General features: G+C 43.4%; 1 protein-coding gene across 4 annotated transcripts in view; it reads right to left on the reverse strand.

Annotated features, from left to right (window-relative positions):
* The window catches only part of ENOX1 (ecto-NOX disulfide-thiol exchanger 1), a 549,740-nt gene that overhangs the window by 20,769 nt on the left and 509,526 nt on the right, over nucleotides 1-19,445 (reverse strand). For all 4 annotated transcript variants that reach the window (XM_010854604.1, XM_010854606.1, XM_010854605.1 and 1 more), the window contains 2 exons: nucleotides 16,721-16,823; nucleotides 950-1,035 (listed from right to left, as the gene is read on the reverse strand). In XM_010854604.1, the coding sequence (XP_010852906.1) occupies nucleotides 950-1,035; nucleotides 16,721-16,823 (189 nt within the window). The remainder of the gene's footprint in view (nucleotides 1-949; nucleotides 1,036-16,720; nucleotides 16,824-19,445) is intronic.

The raw sequence follows: 19,445 nt of genomic DNA on the forward strand, positions 1-19,445 counted from the left end.
CATTGGAAGGACTGATGTTGAAGCTGAAGCTCCAATACTTTGGCCACCTGATGCAAAGAGCTGACTCATTTGAAAAGACCCTTATGCTGGGAAAGACTGAAGGCAGGAGGAGAAGGGGATGACAGAGGATGAGATGGTTGGATGGCATCACTAACTCAATGCATATGAGTTTGAGTGAACTCCGGGAGTTGGTGATGGATAGGGAGGCCTGGCGTGCTGCAGTCCATGGGGTCGCAAAGAGTCAGACATGACTGAGCAACTGAACTGAACTTATTTCAACAGAGGCCCCTCTCACCCTTCACCAGGATCTGATACTTATACTGAGCTTTTTGTCTCTTCTTTTTTGGCGCACAAATGCCTCTATGGGCTAGGAGCGCAGCTGTCTGCAGAGGAGGAAAACTAGCCTCTGAGAAGAGAGGAGTAATGTCCTGACCTGGGTGTGCCTCTCGAGGTGCATAGCTGAGAACTTTTGTAGTCATTTTTTTTCCATTTGGGGAATGATGCTAAATACCACTGCTAACACAGTTTTTTTGAGAGTTGTATCAGATCTTTATGTAATTTGAGGTGATTTTCCTCTATTGTGTTGAGCCCTTAGCATAGAGTTCTGGGAGGACGCGGCCGAAGGGTAATGCCCCATTAGCTGCCCTGACCTTGTATCTCCCTTGTGCGGACTTTCAAACCAAACTGCACTTTCAAATCCCTCATATGCTGCTCAAAGTCATTTGATGTCTGCTTAAAGTCAGCGTCATTTTCGATAACGGCTTTTCTTTCCAAAGGGACAAAAGCAAGGAAAAGAAGACATTCTCTGCCAGAAACTGAGTTCTTGTGAAGAAATACAGACAGACCTCCATCCGCTGTTATATCCCTAACACAGATCACACGGGTTCAACCTGCAGCCAGCAACCAACGTCCTAAGTTTTCGCAATGCCAGTTGAGAAAAAGGACTTACCTTGGAGTCCAGCTGCTGCATGTATGACCAGAGATATTCTATATTGGCTCCGAAAGGATGGACGTGAAGAAACGTGGATATGATGCCTGAAATGAAGAGGGCAAATGGATGTTATTGAGAGGCAAGTAAAAATCTCAGGCGAATATTGTCATCTGACCCCAGTGACAGCTTTGTCAGGGCCGAGTCGTGGTCTTGCCCCTTGTATCCGTGCTCAGCAAGCATTCAGTAATAGCCTGTTTTGAAGACAGTAATAGTAGCGTGGCCAACAGAACATTGTCTCCTGGAAAGACCGTAGTTAGAAAAGCAAGACTGAGAAAATACACAGATGAATAAAGGTATTTCCAAACAGAGGCTTCTGGCAGCATTTCAACTACCAATTTTATGCTTGATTTACCAATATAAAATTGTAGTTATTGGAAGGATCAAGTGATCCCCTTCCTCCCCCTCGGTGGACTTCGCAATATGAAAATGGCTCCTGCGGCTGTGCCAGAGAGCACACTGCCTCCAATTCCCTTGGTAATTACCAATGCTAGTTACAGGAAATATTTAGTCCCTCTTTTCCCTCACTGCCACTGAAGGAAGCACAAATCCTCTGCTATTTCCCCCTGGCTGTTGCTGTTGTTTCAAGGGAGCCAGCCCGCTCTCCCCTCTCTGCTGTAATTTACAAGATCATTTTAAAAGGCCTGGGAATGGATGGTTTGGCTGGAGTCTGATTATAAATCAGAGGGCTTTTTCCATCGTGAAATTCAACTGTCAACATTGCACTGACAAATGAAAAGCTGAATGTCGGTGTTAGGGCTGAAGGAAAAGCATCACCCTCCTACCTCCCTGCTCCTACATCCAAAATTAAAACAGTGAAAATGAGAATGTTGACCCCACGGGCTGTATACTCCTGTTTTTAAGAAACCATGTTCAGACTGACGTTTTTGGCTTCTCTTTGGAACAGGCTTTGAGATGAATCACGTTTGTGGATGAGGCCCCTGATGTTCTGTTTATTGTGACGCTTTGGTGCTTGAGAGCCAAAGGTCAAAGGAAAGACCCACACTGGTATGCAACTGGTCATGGTCATCTTATCGACTGCAGGGTGTCCTGGGACTGCCCTGGGATAGGATCTCATGGCCCCCTGGGCTCCCGTGAGATGCTTGGAATGCTCCGGATGAGTGTCAGTTTTTAAAGAAAAATTTCCCAGTTTATCCTTAGGCTGAGAACAGAGAACCAAGAGGTCTACACAAATACTCTTAAGACTGGTCCTCAGAGCACTTTAGTGGGTGCTTTCTTGGACAGTGAAATGGGGAACATAGAAACACTTTTCCATAAAGCTAAAATCTCAGTTTTCAGAGATTGAACTTTTCCCTGAAATAAAAAGAGCTACTGTTTTATTCTGATATTATGTTCTTCTTCTTCTTCTTTTCTTAAAATGTCCTTCTCTGAAATAATGGTGATGATAAGTTAGGGATGGAGTAAAGGGACAGAACAGTTGATTAAATAGTTAATCCCACTAGGGGACTGTAGATAAAGGAAAAAGTATGGGAGACCGCTATAAATTAATGACCTCTAGGACATCTATGCTCTCTGCACACCTAAAAAATAATTTATGGAAAGGCGTCATTTCAAAGTGAAAGATCCTCATTGTACTGAGACCTGAAATAATTTTTTCCACACTGCCGTGACAGTAACCTCCTTGGATCATGAGGTACAAGGAGATGTCCCCCCTCTCCACCAACATAGAGGAGGAACTGATGATGGAAGCGTAATGTCTACTCAAGAATGAGGAAGAAGGTAGTCCTTTCCCGCTCCCTACTTTTCCTTTAAAACTGTAGCTCTCTAAGTTCTTGGGGCTCGAAACCTCTTGCCCACCTGCTTGTAAGCCTCCCATGGGAAGTATTCTAGTGAATCACTTCTTACCCATCACTTTGCCTCTTGCTGATTCTTTCTGTGTTGAGACATAAAGGACTAGAGCTCCGGAGCCCTCTGAATGCCACCGAGCAGTTTCAGATAGCAGGTAGCAATGGTAGTTTTAATCTAAGTGGCAAACAGCCATTTTAAAAAACTTTTTATTTTGTATTGGGGTTCAGGTGATTAAACATGTTGTGATAGTTTCAGGTGAACAGCAAAGGGATTCAGACATTTATATATATCTGTACCCATTCTCCCCCTAACTTCCGTCCCATCCAGGCTGCCACATAATACTGAGCAGAGTTCCATGTGCTCTACAGCAGTCCTTGCTGATTATCCATTTTACATAGAGCAGTGTGTACAGGCAACCATAAGTTCATTCTCTAAGTATGTGAGTCTCTTTCTGTGTTGTAAGCTCATGTGTATCATTTCTTTTTAGATGCCACGTATAAGGGATGTCATACGATATTTCTCCTTCACACTTCCCTTAGTGTGACAATCTCTAGATCCACCCATGTTGCTGCAGATGGCACTCTCTCATTCTTTTTTTTAATGGCAAACAGCCATTTTTAATATACTTAAGTGGAATTGTTTTGTCCCTCTCCTACTGCTTCATTTGCTACTTTGTGTTTGAACTATTTCCCTGTGCCTGAAATTCTCAAATCTGGTGAGGTGGCACTGTAATTCTGTCACCAGTATAGAAGCTTGTGAATGATTTACTTAGAAAGTAAATTAGAAGTCTTTAAAAAAAAATAATACTTTGATTTGCATTCCTTAGGTGGGAGAGAGGGGGCAGAATTCTCATGGGGAATTGCTTCTATTTCAGGATGGTGAGTGGTGCTTCTCTGCTGTCCCAGGCTGAGGACGAGTGGTTCAGTGTCCACTGCTTTCCAGAGAAGAGCTTCCGACAAATGGTGGACAGACCCCCAGCCCCTGTAAGGGGGAAAGGCGGTGGACAGGGAAGGGAGGGACAGTCAGTGCTGGCTTTGTGGGAAGGCGAGGGTGTTCCCAGTGAGAAGCTCTTTGCTTTTCCTCTCAAATGGGATGCTCCCAGGGAGGGAGGAGGCACCTCAAGAGAGCAGCCTGGAGAGACTGGAGGGGTCCTGCAAGAGGGGGACGGGCATTCCTTTCCCTGGTGGGACATCCACTTAGGCAGCAGACTGACTGATCTGGCTTTGCTGTGAGCCGAGCACAGGGGAGACGGTGGGGCTGAGACGGGGAGTGGTGTGGCTCGGCAGCCTGTGGGTGACAGGACTGTAAACGTCCCATGGGACATGGGGGCATCTCAGAAGGTGGACGGGCTTGAGCAGTCTTACAGGTGTCGCAGGGGCTCCAGCAAATAGAGAAAACAACATTTTTCACATTAATATCCCTATGGGACAAAGAATCATCAGCATCTCCTGGGTAACCCAGCTTCTCCTCTGAATACCCTTGGGGGTGTGCCATGAAGTTAAATGAGCCCAACAGGATGGACAGTGTGGTCTAGAAGAGAGTGGGGTGGGGCCGAGGGGGAGTGACTGACAACTCTGGGCCTAAAGAGAGGAAGATATGAAGGAGGAAATTTAGGGATACCGGAGACAGGAGGACCTGGAGTGGCTGCTTTTCTTGCCTCTGTGATGCTGGCATCCCTCCTCCTTACAGTCCCTCAGCCCCAATCTTGGGTCTCTACCCCCAAGGAACTCTTCCCTTAGACAATATTTGTGTGTTCAGGTTCAGCAGCAGGAGTATAGTATACATTTACAGTAAATGTATGTTGAGGGCCTTCCTGGTGGTTCAGTGGCTAAGACTGCGAACTCCCAATGCAGGGGGCCCGGGTTCCATCCCTGCTCAGGGAACTAGATCCAGTGTGCTGCCTTAAAGATCGAAGATCTCACATGCTACCACTAAAAGACCTGGGGCAGCCAAAGAAATAAGTTAAAAAAAAAAAAACGTTGTTCAGTGGCTAAGTCATGTCCGGCTCTTTGCGACCCTGTGGACTGCAACACACCAGGCTTCCCTGTTCTTCACTGTCTCCTGGAGTTTGCTCAAACTCACGTCCATTGAGTTGATGATGCCATCCATCCATCTCATCCTCTGTTGTCCCCTTCTCCTCTTGCCCTCTATCTGTCCCAGCATCAAATGTACCTTGAATGAATTTATCCTCTAGAACTGAGAATAGCTAGTATACTTCTTCGACATTTCTACTGTTCTGTTATTGATAAACGAGGAGAAATAAGAACCTTAAAAATTGGTACCAGTACTCACTAATGATATCATACTTCCTCAAAAGCAGGTAACTTTGAAGTACTATTCATCAGTGATTCCTGCCCTTTGCTCATGCTTTACAGATTCAAGAGAGTAACCTGGATATTTTGGGTGCAGAAACTTCTTACTGAAACTATTTTGCTCATAAAGCTAAGGGGAAAATGCTCATGTGATTTCTAGATATGTCTCTAAGGTCAGATTAGAAACCCTAATCCAGACATGAGTCTTTTTCCCTAGGAGAGTATTTAGAACCATCTTAGTGGTAGCTGATATTAACAAGCCATTAGCTTTTCTTTATAAAAGTTTAAGGAGTTGTCACTAGATACCTGTGGGGCCAAAGCAGGAATTTAAATAAAGGTTCTCCAAGCTTTACCTCTGGATGGGAACCAAGTTATTCAGTATTGATAGAGACACAGTAGAAATGGGAAACACGAGTCATCATCTCTGGCAAGTCCTGCACCCCCTCCTCCCTCCTCCCCTGCCCATCCCAGTAGCATCGCCAGAAGCATCAGTCATGCCATCTGAGAACATGTAGTGTCCAGGCCCTGGTTCTGGATCAGTTCATTTTAGGGAAGCTTTCTAAATAATCAACTAAAGCTTCTTGCTACATTGCTTTAGTCGTGTCCGACTCTTTGTGACCCTATGGACTGTAGCCCACCAGGCTCCTCTGTCCATGGGGATTCTCCAGGCAAGAATACTGGAGTGAGTTGCCATGGGGATCTTCCCCACCCAGGGATAGAACTCATGTCTCTTAGGTCTTCTGCATTGGCAGGTGGGTTCTTTACCGATACCATCACCTGGGAAGCCCTCCTTTAAAGGAACTGGGAGATTTCCTGAGGCTGGAAAAAAAAATGATAGGTATAACTCAAAATCTAATCTATAAACCCAGAAATGGAAACTATTTATGGTTCTCTGGAAGACCATAAAGATCATAAAGGCTTGATAAAAGAAACACAAGGAACTGAGGGTGGAGAACTCAGCCATTACTGAACTGATGGATCTCCAAAGAGGGATGGATTCAACAGCTGGTTTTGGTTTGATCCATGGAGAATCAAGGTCTCCATGTTTAAGACTGGATTTCCCAACAGTGGAAAATACAACTCTAAATTAGCTAAATTAAGAAAATAAAGAAGAAACAGAGGAGGCTGTCAGTACTCTTAGATTTGCAACACAGCTCAGGGCCTAGTTTATAAAGAAACACAAGCCAGCTCTATACACCTTGTGGTAAATCCCTCACTAGGAAGACCCATTTAAACAGGCACATTAAGACATTTTTAGCTTTTCCCATCAAAGTCATCTAGCATTTCTTGATTTCAGACCTCACTAAGACCAAGGGAGCAGCATTTCAATTAGATTTGTACGGATTCATCTCCTTAGCAGCATTTGGGTACTAAGTCCTAGGGAGTATTGCATTGCACACACAGACAAGGTTCTTGAAGAAGACAATGCTCTTGAAGAACTAATTTTCTAGGTAAGCAACACAGACGATAAACACAAAGATTAAAAATAAAACGAGGACTTCCCTTGTGGTCCAGTGCTTGGGAATCTGCCTGCCAGTGCAGGGGACATGAGTTCAATCCCTGGCCCCGGAAAGATTCCGCATGCCTCGGAGCAGCTAAGCCCGTGAGCCACGACTGCTGAACCCTCATGCTGCAACTGCTGAGGCCCCTGCACCCTAGAGCCTGCTCCGAAACCAAGAGACACCAGCGCAGAGAGGAGCCTGCGCTCCACAGCTGGAGAGCAGCTCCGCTTGCTGCAGCTGGTCCACATACAGCAACAAAGACCCAGCACAGCCAAAAATAAAATTATAAAACAAAAGGAGATGCTTTCAGATGGTGAACACAGTGCGGAAAAGAAAGCAGGTGACAGGACAGCACTGGGAGCGGCCCCAATCGCGGAGGAGGCTGCTTTGCAGGAGGCCAGTGGAGGCAAGCTGCCCGAGGGCAGCTGAGGAGTCAGCCACAGTGAGCCAGGGGCGATGGCTCGGGGAGCGGCCACAGCACATGCAAAGGGCCTGAGGTAGGAACAGGGTGGCAGGAACACGTGCGGCTGGGGAGCGACAGCGTGCACTCAGAGGTAGGTGGGGGGCCAGACCACACAGGGCCCCCGCTTCAGGAGGCTGGATTGAGCTCTAAATACGGCAGGAAACTAGTGGAAGTTTCTAAGCAGGGACATGATGTGAACTGAATCACGTTTTAAAAATTTCATTCGAGTGGCTGCACAGCAAACAGACAAAAGGAAACTGGCAGGCAAATTAGAAGCGTTTGTAACAACCACTGGATCACTGAGGAAATCACAGAATGAATTTAAAAAGATACCTGGAGACAAATGAAAACGAAAACACGATGCTCCAAAACCTATGGGATGCAGCACAGACAGTTCTAAGAGGGAATTTTATAGTGATGCAGGTTTACTTCAGGAAACAAAGAACTCTCAAATAACCTAAACTTACACCTAAAGCAACTAGAGCAAGAATAATAAACACAACCCAGGGTTAGTAGAAGGAGAAAAATCATAAAGATCAGAGCAGAAATAAATGAAATAGAGACTTAACAACAACAAAAAGCTGGCTCTTCGAAAAGATAAACAAAACTGATAAACCATGAGCCAGACTCAGCAAGAAAAAAAGAGGGTACAAGTCAATAAAATAAGATATGAGAGAGGAAAAGTTACAGCCTTCACCACATAAATACCAAGGATTGTAAGAGACTACTATGAGCAGCTATATATACCAATAAAATGGAAAACCTAGAAGAAATGGACAAATTCTTAGAACTAAAAGTACAATCTCCCAAGACCAAACCAGGGAGAAACAGAAAATGTTAACAGATCAATTACCAGTACTGTAACTGAGTTAGAATTAAACTCCTAGCAAACAAAAGTCCAGGCCAGATGGCTTCACAGGTAAGTTGTACCATTTAGGGAAGAGTTAACAGTTAGCCTTCTGAAACTATTAAAAAGAAACTGCAGAGGACCTAACACTTCCAAACTCATTCTATGAAGTCAGAATCACTCTGATACCAAAACCAGACAAAGATACTACAAGATAAGAAAACTACAGGCCAATATCACTCATGAGCACAGATACAAAAATTCTCAACAAAATACTAGCAAACCAACTCTAACAATATATTAAAAATATCATACACCATGATCAAGTGGGATTAATCCCAGGGATGCAAGGAGATTTCAGTATCTGAAAATCAATCAGCGTGATATACCACATTAACAAAGACTACAATAGATGCAGGAAAAAGCTTTTGATAAAATCCAACATCCATTCATGATAAAAACTCTAGAAAGTGGGTACAGAGGGAACATACCTCAATGTAGTACATGGATTTTTTTTTTCTCTTGGAAAGTGAAAGAAAGTGAAGTTGCTCAGTCGTGTCCGACTCTTTGTGACCCCAAGGACTGTAGCCTATCAGGCTCCTCTGTCCATGGAATTTTCCAGGCAAGAATACTGGAGTGGGTTGCCATTCCCTTCTCCAGGGGATCTTCCTGACCCAGGGATTGAACCTGGGTCTCTTGCACTGCAGGCAAATGCTTTACCGTCTGAGCCACTAGGGAAGCTCTTCTCTTATGGACTCCTATTTTTCAAAATTGTACTGATACTGGTACCAAAACAAACATATAGATCAATGGGACAGAATAGAAAGCCCAGAAAGAAACCTACACACTCATAGCCAACTAATCTGCAACAAGCGAGACACGAGTATACAATGGAATAAAGATAGTCTCTTTAACAAGTGATGCTGGGAAAACTGGAACACCTACATGTAAAAGGGTGAAATTAGAAGGTTCTCCAACATCATACACAAAAATAAACTCAAGATGGATTAAAGACTAAATTTAAGACTGGGTACGATAAAACTAGAGGAAAACATAGGCAGGACGCTCTTTGATGTAAATTGCTGCAATATTCTTTTATATCTGTCTCTAGAAGGCTTAGCTCTGCAGAAGAATAGCTGTCCTTAGACGCAGTCATATCTTGCTGGAAATCAGTAGAGGCCTAACCAGGAGTCTGGAGAGTCAGCATGGAGAGGTTATGTGAAATCTAGGTCTCCCCCTAAGCTGCTGGGGACAGCTGCCTGTGGGCGGCTGCAGAGGACAGAGCATTTATGAGAAGTGGAGAGAGGCAAGACTGGGAGTGGGTGGCAGAAGGCTGATCAAACACTTCTGTGCTTTGGTCTAATGTTTCTCAGTGCCCTGGGATTTTAAAAACCTTTAATTGTCCAAAAAGTAGGTTTTCCCACTTATTTGTTGATTGTAAATACTGGATCTCGCACAGCTTTGTAAAACTGTGTCTTTTTCTCTTAATTTTAAAATTAATTTTTATTGGAGTATAGTCGCTTTACAATGTTGTGTTTCTGCTGTACAGCAAAATGAATCAGCCCCATGTATACATACATTCCCTCCTTTTTGGACTTCCTTTCCATTCAGGTCACCAAAGTGCATTAAGCAGACTTTCTTATGCTGTACAATATTATTGCGCTGTGGCTCCGACAGTCAAGAATCTGCCTGCAATGCAGGAGACCCGGGTTTGATCCCTGGGGTTGTGAAGATCCCCTGGAGAAGGGAATGGCAACCCACTCTAGTATTCTTGCCTGAAGAATTCCACGGACAGAAGAGCCTAGTGGGCTATAGTCCACAGGGTCACAAAGAGTTGGACACGACTGAGCGACTAACACTTTTCACACTGTACGATATATTCTCATTAGTTATCTGTTTTATATATAGCATCGATAGTATATATGTCTATCTTGTTTTTAACTAAACTGCTGAGACCGCACTTGGCTCTTTCAGTAAGTTGCTCCTTGTATCTGAAATGGCCTTGGAAACTCCCCATCTATCCAGAGGAACTCTATCCATCCTGTAGGACGCCCTCAACTGTCCTTTCATCCCAAAAGGCATCTGCAGCAGAAGCAGCTCCTTCGCTGTGTTTCTGATTTGACTTTCATCGTCACTGACTACTTTCTTTCTCGTTAGTCTATAAAGTTCTCGAGGGGAGAGCTCGTCTCATCAGCACCATCAGCTAACACACGTCTTGGCACATGGTAGGCCGCTAGTTCCTGAAACAGACCCAGAGGTGCCCTCTTCAGTATCACCTCAGATGTTAGTCTCTCAATAAACCGAACCTCTGTGCCTGAGGACAAAGACTCTGCCAATTAAACAGGCTGCTCAGATGATTCTTTTCCACAGTACAAAAGGTTAGTTGCTCAGTTGTGTGTGACTCTTCGTGATCCCATGGACTGTAGCCCACTAGGCTCCCCTGTCCATGGAATTTTTCAGGCAAGAATCCTGGAGTGGGTTGCCATTCCCTTTTCCAGGGGATCTTCCCAACCCAGGGATCGAACCCAGGTCTCCTGCATTGCAGGCAGATTCTTTACCATCTGAGCCACCAGGGAAGCCCTTTTCCACAATGAAGCCTGGTAATTTTTATGCAGGCTTTTGACAAAAGTTTGTTGGTTTATTGATATGGACATTTGTGTTATGGAAATAAGATTTAGGTTGATGACTCATTCTTTATGGTCAGTAGCTTTCAGACAAGAACACACTCCCTAGATTACTTTTCTCAGGTGAAGCCTAAATAAAGCCTTAACTCTTTTCACTGAAAACACCAAAAAGTTGCCACTCAACCTTCTATAAGTGTTTTTATCTACAGTTCCTTCATCTGCTTTCTAATACCCATGCGTTAGGGGGAACATTCCAATTCAGATGCAGACTGGCTGTGTGCAGGGGGGTTACATAGTGAGAGCGATGGATACAGTGGTCACAGTAGGAGGGGTGGGGCTTGATGTGAACAGTCATCTTGGTTACGCATAAAATGTGTGTCGTGACCCACAGAGGGGCCACAGGCCACAGTGATATGTAAAGAAGCCCGCCTGATCATTAAGAATGTGAGGATGGTTCTCAGGGATACGGGTAAGTTTTGAATAACAACTTCATAAACAGAGTTGTTGAGAAGGTTTGGGCTGTATTTGGATGGGATTTACAATGATGACTAGCACTGCTGGGGTGCTGATCAAGGCTGCTGGGAATGGAAATCTATTGTGTTAGAATTAATTAAGCAGGAGAAGATGGAGTGATGCAGAGTTAGACTGTCAGCATCTCCTCAGAGCTATCTGCTTATCAATAAAAAATGTTGATCCATTCTCCTTCCTAACAATAGCCAGGGGTTTCCAACTGAACCTCGATCCAAAGCTTTGGTTCTAAACCACAAGTATTGACTCATGCTCTCCCACATGAATTCAACGCATGCCAAATCCAACATGTAGGGCACATGTGAAATGAACCAGGAGTTCTGGCATAGGCACTGGGCAATGTCAAGCTGACCTAATGTGTGGTTACTATATAGTTTTGAGATATAAAATGCTACCCTCCCAAACTTCCATAAAAATGTAATTCTGTTAGGTTCAATTATATGCCAACCTGTCTTCACAAGAATCGATTGATTCCAGCAATCAAAATACTAACGTGCTTTCCAAGGGCCTAGCTTCTTTGGTTGAGTTGGAACATAGCACTCAATGGCCATTAATTGTGAAGCGGAAAGTTTGGCAGAACGGTGGAACTCCCAAGAGACTCAGGATGGAAATCTACAAAGATCCAAGTAGTGTTACAGATGAAATCCCACTGATCTTCTTTAATGTACACATAATCTATATGCCTTAAAGACACCACTTTTATAAAATGGTCATGAGAATGCCTAGAAAGAATACACACTTTGGCCCAGATAAATTCATGTCACAAATTAAAGTCACACACAAGGACTGCGCATTGTTTAGGAAGTGCCAGCCTCAGTTTTAAGTTTTCTGTAGATAAAATTCATTTGAGTAGCTTATCTCTCACTCCTCTCTTCCAGGCAATCAAGGCTTGTTCCACTTTGCATTTTTATATAAAATTTGTGTGTCCCAAGAGGGTTTTAACTGAATATATTTGCATGCAGCATATACTATAGGCACCTAGATATGATGAAGGTTTTGTTAATAAGCATTTCTAATACAAGGGAGATTTTCTGCTGTGCTCCTAGCCTTTTAGAGTGACTTAGGGCAGGCCTACTGTATCCTTGATATGGGTTTAGTTTTTCCAAGGGCAGATTACAGGGAAATTCCAGAGTACTGCTGACCCCTCCAGATGTATCACAAGTCCAGGGGACTCCCAAAATCATTCTGCCTACAAGTGTTCTTCAGAAAAGAACTAGAATCTGCCCCCTCTCTCTAGCTTGCTCCAAAGCAGTTCTGAACCCGCAGTCTGTCATTCTGTCTCTATCACAGTCCTTATCCAGATTCCAGAAGCTGCAGGAGAGCTCTCTATGGCCCCAGCATTTGGGTGTCCACAAAATATGAATGGCCAAACTCAACTAGTAGAGCGGCACATTTAATTCAGGGGGCAACTGCAAGATCCATTTCACCAATCTTAGAAACTCTTTCTCTGGAACTTGCCTGGTGGTCCAGTGGTTACGATTCTGCGCTTCTAACACGGGAGTGGAAATTCAATCCCTGGTTGGGGAACTGAGATTCCACATGCCACGTGGTGTGGTCAAAAATAAAATAATAAAAAAAAAGAAACCAAAAAAAGAAAAAAGGAACTTCCCTCTACTTTTGGCCATTCTTTTGGATGATTACTCTCTCTCTGAGTACAAAATGGTGTAAGTACCTAGGTATTTTGGGTAGGGTTTGGGCAGGAAGTCACATCTGTAATCAAACTTCCATTAAATAAAGTTAAATAAAATACTGAGGTGGAGAGGTAGTGGAGAAATGAAGGGAAAATTAAACTCCCAAATTTAATCAAACTCTAAATCTCGAATCTTACTTCTCGTTAAACAGCCTCATATATTGATTCAAAATGAGTTTCACATCCTTTTTTTTTTTTGCCCAGCCCTGAACTGCAAATGCTAATATGAGAGACCACTTTGAAAGCTCAAAAGTGAAGGAAAAGTTCTGGAAAATTTGGAGTTGGTTGTACCTAATTTTTATTGAAGATCCTGATTTACAAAATTTATTCTTCTAAACAGACATGAATTTACCCATTTTTAAGTTTTTTTCCCCCTAAGATTAGAGACCTCAGTCGAGTTGACATGTTTTAAATGTAGCCCTCCCGTTTCCTCCCATTCACCTACATTGTGTAAAGCATTTCTAAACTTTAGAGGTGGCTGACTGAAAAAAATGGTGTGTGGTGTGTGTGTCTATATAGACAGTCCCTGACTTACAGTGCTTCCACTTAATGATTTCTCGACTTTATGATAGTGTGAGAGCAGTGTGCATTTAGTAAGAACTGTAGTTTGAATTTTGGCTTTTCCTGGGCTAGTGCCACGACACCCCCCGTGACACTGGACAGCTGTATCGAGCCGCGGCTCCCTGTCAGCCACGAGACCGTGAGGGGAACAGCCAACACGCTGAGAACTACTCTGCACCCTACAGCCAGCTCTGTCTTAAAGTTTCAGTACTGTAGTCAATAAGCTACATGAGATATTCAGCACTTTATTATAAGTAGACTTTGTGTTAGATGGTTGCCTGTTAGCTCATGTAAGCGTTCTGAGGTAGGCTGGGCTAAGCTATGACATTTGGTGAGTGAAAGAAAAGTGAAAGTATTAGTCACTCAGTTTGTATCTGACTCTTTGAGACTCCATTGACTGCCCGGCTCCTCTGTCCATGGAATTCTCCGGGCAAGAATACTGCAATGGTGGCCATTCCCTTCTCCAGGGGATTCTTCCAGACTCAGGGATGGAACCTGGGTCTCCTGCATTGCAGGCAGATTCTTTAGTGTTTGAGCCACTAGGGAAGTTAGGTGTATTAGATCCATTTTTGACTTAGGTATTTTCAACTTAAGATGAGTTTATTGGCATGTAACCCCATCATAAACTGAGGAAGATCTGTGTGTGTGTATGTGTAATATAAATGCTGCAAAATACATTTATATATGTAAAATAAATACTGTGTGTGTAAATATAGGGGCTTCCCTGGTGGCTCACATGTTAAAGAATCTGCCTGCAATGCAGGAGACCTGGGTTCAATCCCTGGGTCAGAAAGATCCTCTGGAGGAGGAAATGGCAACCCACTCCAGTATTCTGGCCTGGAGAATTCCATGGATAGAGGAGCCTAGCAGGCTACAGTCCATGGGATCCCAAAGAGTTGGACATAACTGAGCGACTTCAGTGTATGTGTATATATATAAATATGCATATATATGTATGTGTGTATGTGTGTGTATATAGCTAGCTAGCTAGATTTTATTATATATAAAATCTAGCTAGCTAGCTATATAGTTGGAGAAGGCAATGGCACCCCACTCCAGTATTCTTGCCTGGAAAATCCCATGGACGGAGGAGCCTGGTGGGCTGCAGTCCATGGGGTCGCAGAGAGTCGGACACGACTGAAGCGACTTAGCAGCAGCAGCAGCAGCTGCTATATAGTAATCATGTAGCTGATATTGTAAATGAACTGTGTTCTCCAAGTAGAACATAAAAGCAGCAGCAATCTATACTGACAGGAAAGAAGTAAAGAAAATGGACACTGTTCCCATTTTTTAAAAACTGCCAAGTGGTCTATATTACTCAGACGTAAAGAGGGAGCGTTTACTGTTGATCATTAAATATGTACTCCAGTCATACCCTAAAAGCACTGTGGGAGAAACCACAACTTTGCCACACTGAGCAAAAGAGAAACTGTTGTCAAGAGTCTGACATATTTTCCAGTAAAAGAAAAATCCAGTTGCCAACTACATATGGGTTCATTTTGGGCTCCTGGAACCAACAACACATCAGCATGTCTTATGAAACTCATGCACGGCTGTATATCATCACAGAAAAAAAAAATAATTGGTTTTCCTTGGAGTATCTCTAAGTTGATGTCATATTCAATAACCCTGTAGTTGAAAAATCTATATGTGATGGATGAAGTCTGGACTGTCTTTTGAGTTTAATTCCTCCCGTGCCAGATTCTCCAGGACCTGAGCTACCTGTAGTTCTGAGGTGAGTGCCTGCAGTATTTAGAAAATGCAGCCACATGCTACTCCTGCCAGATAACGAACTACGGAAGAACAGTTTGTCTCACGTGGACCACAGCCTCATTCCTCACTCCTAACCACGCCAAGGGGGAGCCCGGCTAACCTTGGGACCTGACACTGGGCTCAGTGCCGAGGTGTGGCCGAGTCGGCGCTGTGCATCAGGGAGTGAGGCTGCTGGCTTCACCTCCTCTGGATCTGACGACTTTGGGAACAGCCTGAAATATACGGGCTACCAAGGTGGGGTCCCCGGCGTGCTACCAACACATCACCATCAGGAACACTTCCTTATGAGACTGAGTGATACCTTTGTATATGCTGATGGATTGGGGGTTTGGCTTTAGCAGATACAACCTGGTAGATACAGAATGGACAGGCAACAAGGTCCTACTGTCGAGGACAGGGAGCTATACTCAGGGTCCTGTACTAAACCACAGCGGAAGAGTATGAAAAAGAATGGATACATATATATCCTTCTACTTCTCTGTCTATCCGCTCTATTAATTTTTGAGAGTTTGATATTGAAACTCCAACTAAAAATCTTCATTTATCTACTTAAAAAATAACTAATATATCATGGAACTATATGTAACTTTGTTCTGTATTTTCCAAGTCTCCTGCAAATGTGTTATCATACTTAAATAATTTTAAAGATTAAACAAACAAAAAAGAGTGTGTGTGTGTGTGTGTGTCTGTATAACTGGGCCACTTAGCTGTAGACCGGTAATTAACACAACATTGTAATTCAGCTGTATTTCAATAAAAATAATTTTAAAAAGAACATTTAGAGCTTTCTCTGGGCCTGGCAAAGAAAAAGCCAACCTTGATATATTTTTGGGGGCAACTTGAATATGTTTTAGGCAAACACCAACTTTCTTCCTTCTTTCTCTTCTTTCGTGAGCATCTCGTTTCATTTACCTTGGATAAATGAATCCAAACTCGGGCAGGGAATCCTGGTCAGCTGTCCTAGCCTAGCCAGCTCTGTGGTCTAGATGGCCCTGTATCATTAGTGCTGCAGGTCTGGCCTTGGAGCTGACCTCAGGGCATGGCTGCTCCTGAGTCTGGAGATCTGGTTTCGGGTAGAAGATCCCCTTTGGACTGAATCCAACCTGGCCTCCAGTTGTGGCCACATCTTGAAATCGAGATTTGTAACATGTGACTTGCAAGTTAATCTGTTTTTCTTGTATTCAGTTTTATGTTGGATAACCAACTATACATGGTTGGAAGGTGAAAGTGAAAGTTGCTCAGTCGTTTCCGACTCTTTGTGACCTCATGGACTATATATTCCATGGAATTCTCCAGGCCAGAACACTGGAGTGGGTAGCCTTTCCTTTCTCCAGGGGATCTTCCCAAACCAGGGATGGAACTCAGGGATCGAACCCAGGTCTCCCGCACTGCAAACAGATTCTTTACCAGCTGAGCCACAAGGGAAGCCCAAGAGCAACTCAGGGGCTGGTCTGCCCCTGATTTGTAATGTGTGTAATATAATCTTGATGAAGTTAATCCTATCTTTGACCAGAAGACAAAGCTTTTAAATCATCAACACGTTGGAGGTGAATAACTTAAAAATACTGCTTAAGTGAATTATTACTAATGAGAGAACAGATGAGGAAAACAGAATTTCCTTACCAATCAGCAGAGCTTCTTTCTCTGATTTTAAGCCTTGGCTTCTTTTCTCAGTGTTGTTCTCTCGGTCTTGGTTGACCAATGCGACTGTCAATACATTGATTTCCTATGAAGTCAAAAAACAAAAACATGTATGTTTTTTGTGCATTCCGACAAAAGCAACGAGGTCTTTTAAAGTCTGTAAGAGAGGTCACTGCTTCTATTTATAGCCGAAGATCAACTTTTATAACTGGCTGGCCTACTTACCCAAGAGTAGAAAAGTAATTCTAAAACTTAGGTTCCCAGCTACTGCTTCTAGTGAACTAAGTACTAAATAACTGAAAAAGTGGCACATTTTGTGCAAACTGTGTTACTTTTGTCCACGTTTTGATAAAACTCTGTTAGCAAAAAAAAAAAAAAAAATTGACCATAGCTAACTTTAAGAAGTTTTGAAGTATGAAAAATTTTTCTGAAAAGCATATACAGACTAATTTACAATATTATATGAGTAATCTGTGTCAGTGTATGAGGACATAGGCCTGTGGGAAGGTCAGATAGAACTGGTAGGAGTGTTTAAGTGGAGTAAGTATATCCTTATACACAACTGCAAAAGGAAGATAAAGCAAAGGTTGGGAAATTCTTTTCTTTGAAAACTAAAAATGAAGAATTGTACAACAAGTTGGTATGGGAGGCTGGACTATTTTTAGTTTTTTATATGGTCTTTTTAATTGAAAAAGAGAAAAAGATTTAACTCATATTGTCCCAGACTTGATATTAGGACTCATAATGGGAATAATTTAATAGAAAATCAAGTTTAATGATCAGAGACCTGTATATATGGGATGGCAGAATCATTAGTGTAGTTGATTCTTGTTGGAGGGCAATTTCTCACTGAAAGATACGTCTCAAAGAAGGACTAGCCCACTGATAAAGAATTAAGGATAGGGGCTTCCCTGGTGGCTCAGTGGTAAAAAAAAAAAAAAAAAATTCCACCTGCCAATGCAGGAGACATGGGTTCAAGCCCTGGTCAGGGAGGATCCACATGCTGTGGAGTACTTAAGCTTGTGTGCCACAACTATTGAGCCTGTGATCTAGAACCCTGGAGCTGCGAATGCTGAGCCTGCACCCCACAGCAAGAGAAGTCACTGTAATGAGGAGCCCGCTCACGGCGACTAGAAAGTAGTCCTCACTCTGCACAACTGGAGGGAAGCCCATTCAGCAATGAAGACACAGCACGGCAAAAAACAAAACAAAAAAACAAAACTGTCATCTTAAAAAAAAAAGAATTAAGGACACTGTTTCTATTAGCGGATGGATTCTGTCAGAAGGACAGAGGGTAGGGAGGCAGGGACAGAGGACAACTTAGATGGTTTGGCCAGTGATCCCAGGATTGGAGCTGGTTACAGCACAGATATTTAGCTAACCTTTACACATTAACAAAACTGGCCAGATAAAAGAATATAGGAAATTGTTAGAAGCGTGTTGAGTCTATAAAGAGCACACCCCAACCTGAAGGCATTCAAATTAAGAATGATCAGGGCAAGTCTGGAGCCCGTTAGACACAAAAGGTCATGAGAATGAAAGATGCTCTTATACTTGCACAGAAGGGATCTTGGAAACCAGTCCCAGCAGAAACACAATTCAGAACTTGAAAACAATAAACCCAAAGGTTTATGTAGATGAGATGAGAACACCTGATAAAGAAGAGTCACAAGCAATTCCTTCTGTGATGAAGTGTTTTAAGGGCTAGTAGAGAAGGCAATGGCACCCCACTCCAGTACTCTTGCCTGGGAAATCCCATGGACGAAGGAGCCTGATAGGCTGCAGTCCGTGGGGTTGCACAGAGTTGGGCACGACTGAGCGACTTCACTTTTACTTTTCACTTTCATGCATTGGAGAAGGAAATGGCAACCCACTCCAGTGTTCTTGCCTGGAGAATCCCAGGGACAGAGGAGCCTGGTGGGCTGCCGTCTACGGGGTCGCACAGAGTCAGACACGACTGAAGTGACTTAACAGCAGCAGCAGCAGCAGCAGCAGCAGAGATGTATCAAGAAAGAGGACGGATCAACATTAACCAGGATGATGACAGTGTTATTTAAGAGAAATATAAATAATGAACTTCAGGGCTGAGTAGAAACAGTATCTCTGAGAAGGGGTGCTCTGTTAACAGCCAGGATGATGACAGGGGCCAAATGAGATCACGAGCAGAGTTTAGCAGATAACAGACCCACATTAGCTGCCAAAACTGAGTGGTGTCCTGGGGCATTGCACAGCTGAGGATCCGGGTTGTTGGGGGAATATGGATCACAGAGGGCAGGCAGCAGGTCAGAAACCAGCAAGAAGAGGAAGGGCAGGCCAGACCAAGGCCAGTCAAGACTGCTGTAAGGCACCCGTCCTCATGTCCAAAGCTGAAGTCATAAAAGAAAGGGACTTGAGCAGCCTCCAATAAATGTGGCTCAGTCAACAAGGACTCAGACGTGCCTCACCAGTGACTGTTGCTTTGATGATTGGAAAATTGAAAGTCCTGGGAGCAACTTTCTGTGGAAGTATTTTTTCAGACTGAAAATGACAGCCTATGCTCTGCTCTTAGTATAAAATCCATGGTTTAAGTCTAAATCCTAGTCCGACCTTAAGGGTTTCATATTCTCTACTTAGGATGTTACAACTTATCTATTTAGTAATTGGGGAACATCTTTTACTACGACACTGGATCACAGGTTAGAAAGACTTAGGCCCATTTCTTAAAAAA

The sequence above is a fragment of the Bison bison genome, unplaced genomic scaffold (assembly GCF_000754665.1).
Source record: "Bison bison bison isolate TAMUID 2011002044 unplaced genomic scaffold, Bison_UMD1.0 scf7180017864345, whole genome shotgun sequence".
Taxonomy (NCBI): domain Eukaryota; kingdom Metazoa; phylum Chordata; class Mammalia; order Artiodactyla; family Bovidae; genus Bison; species Bison bison.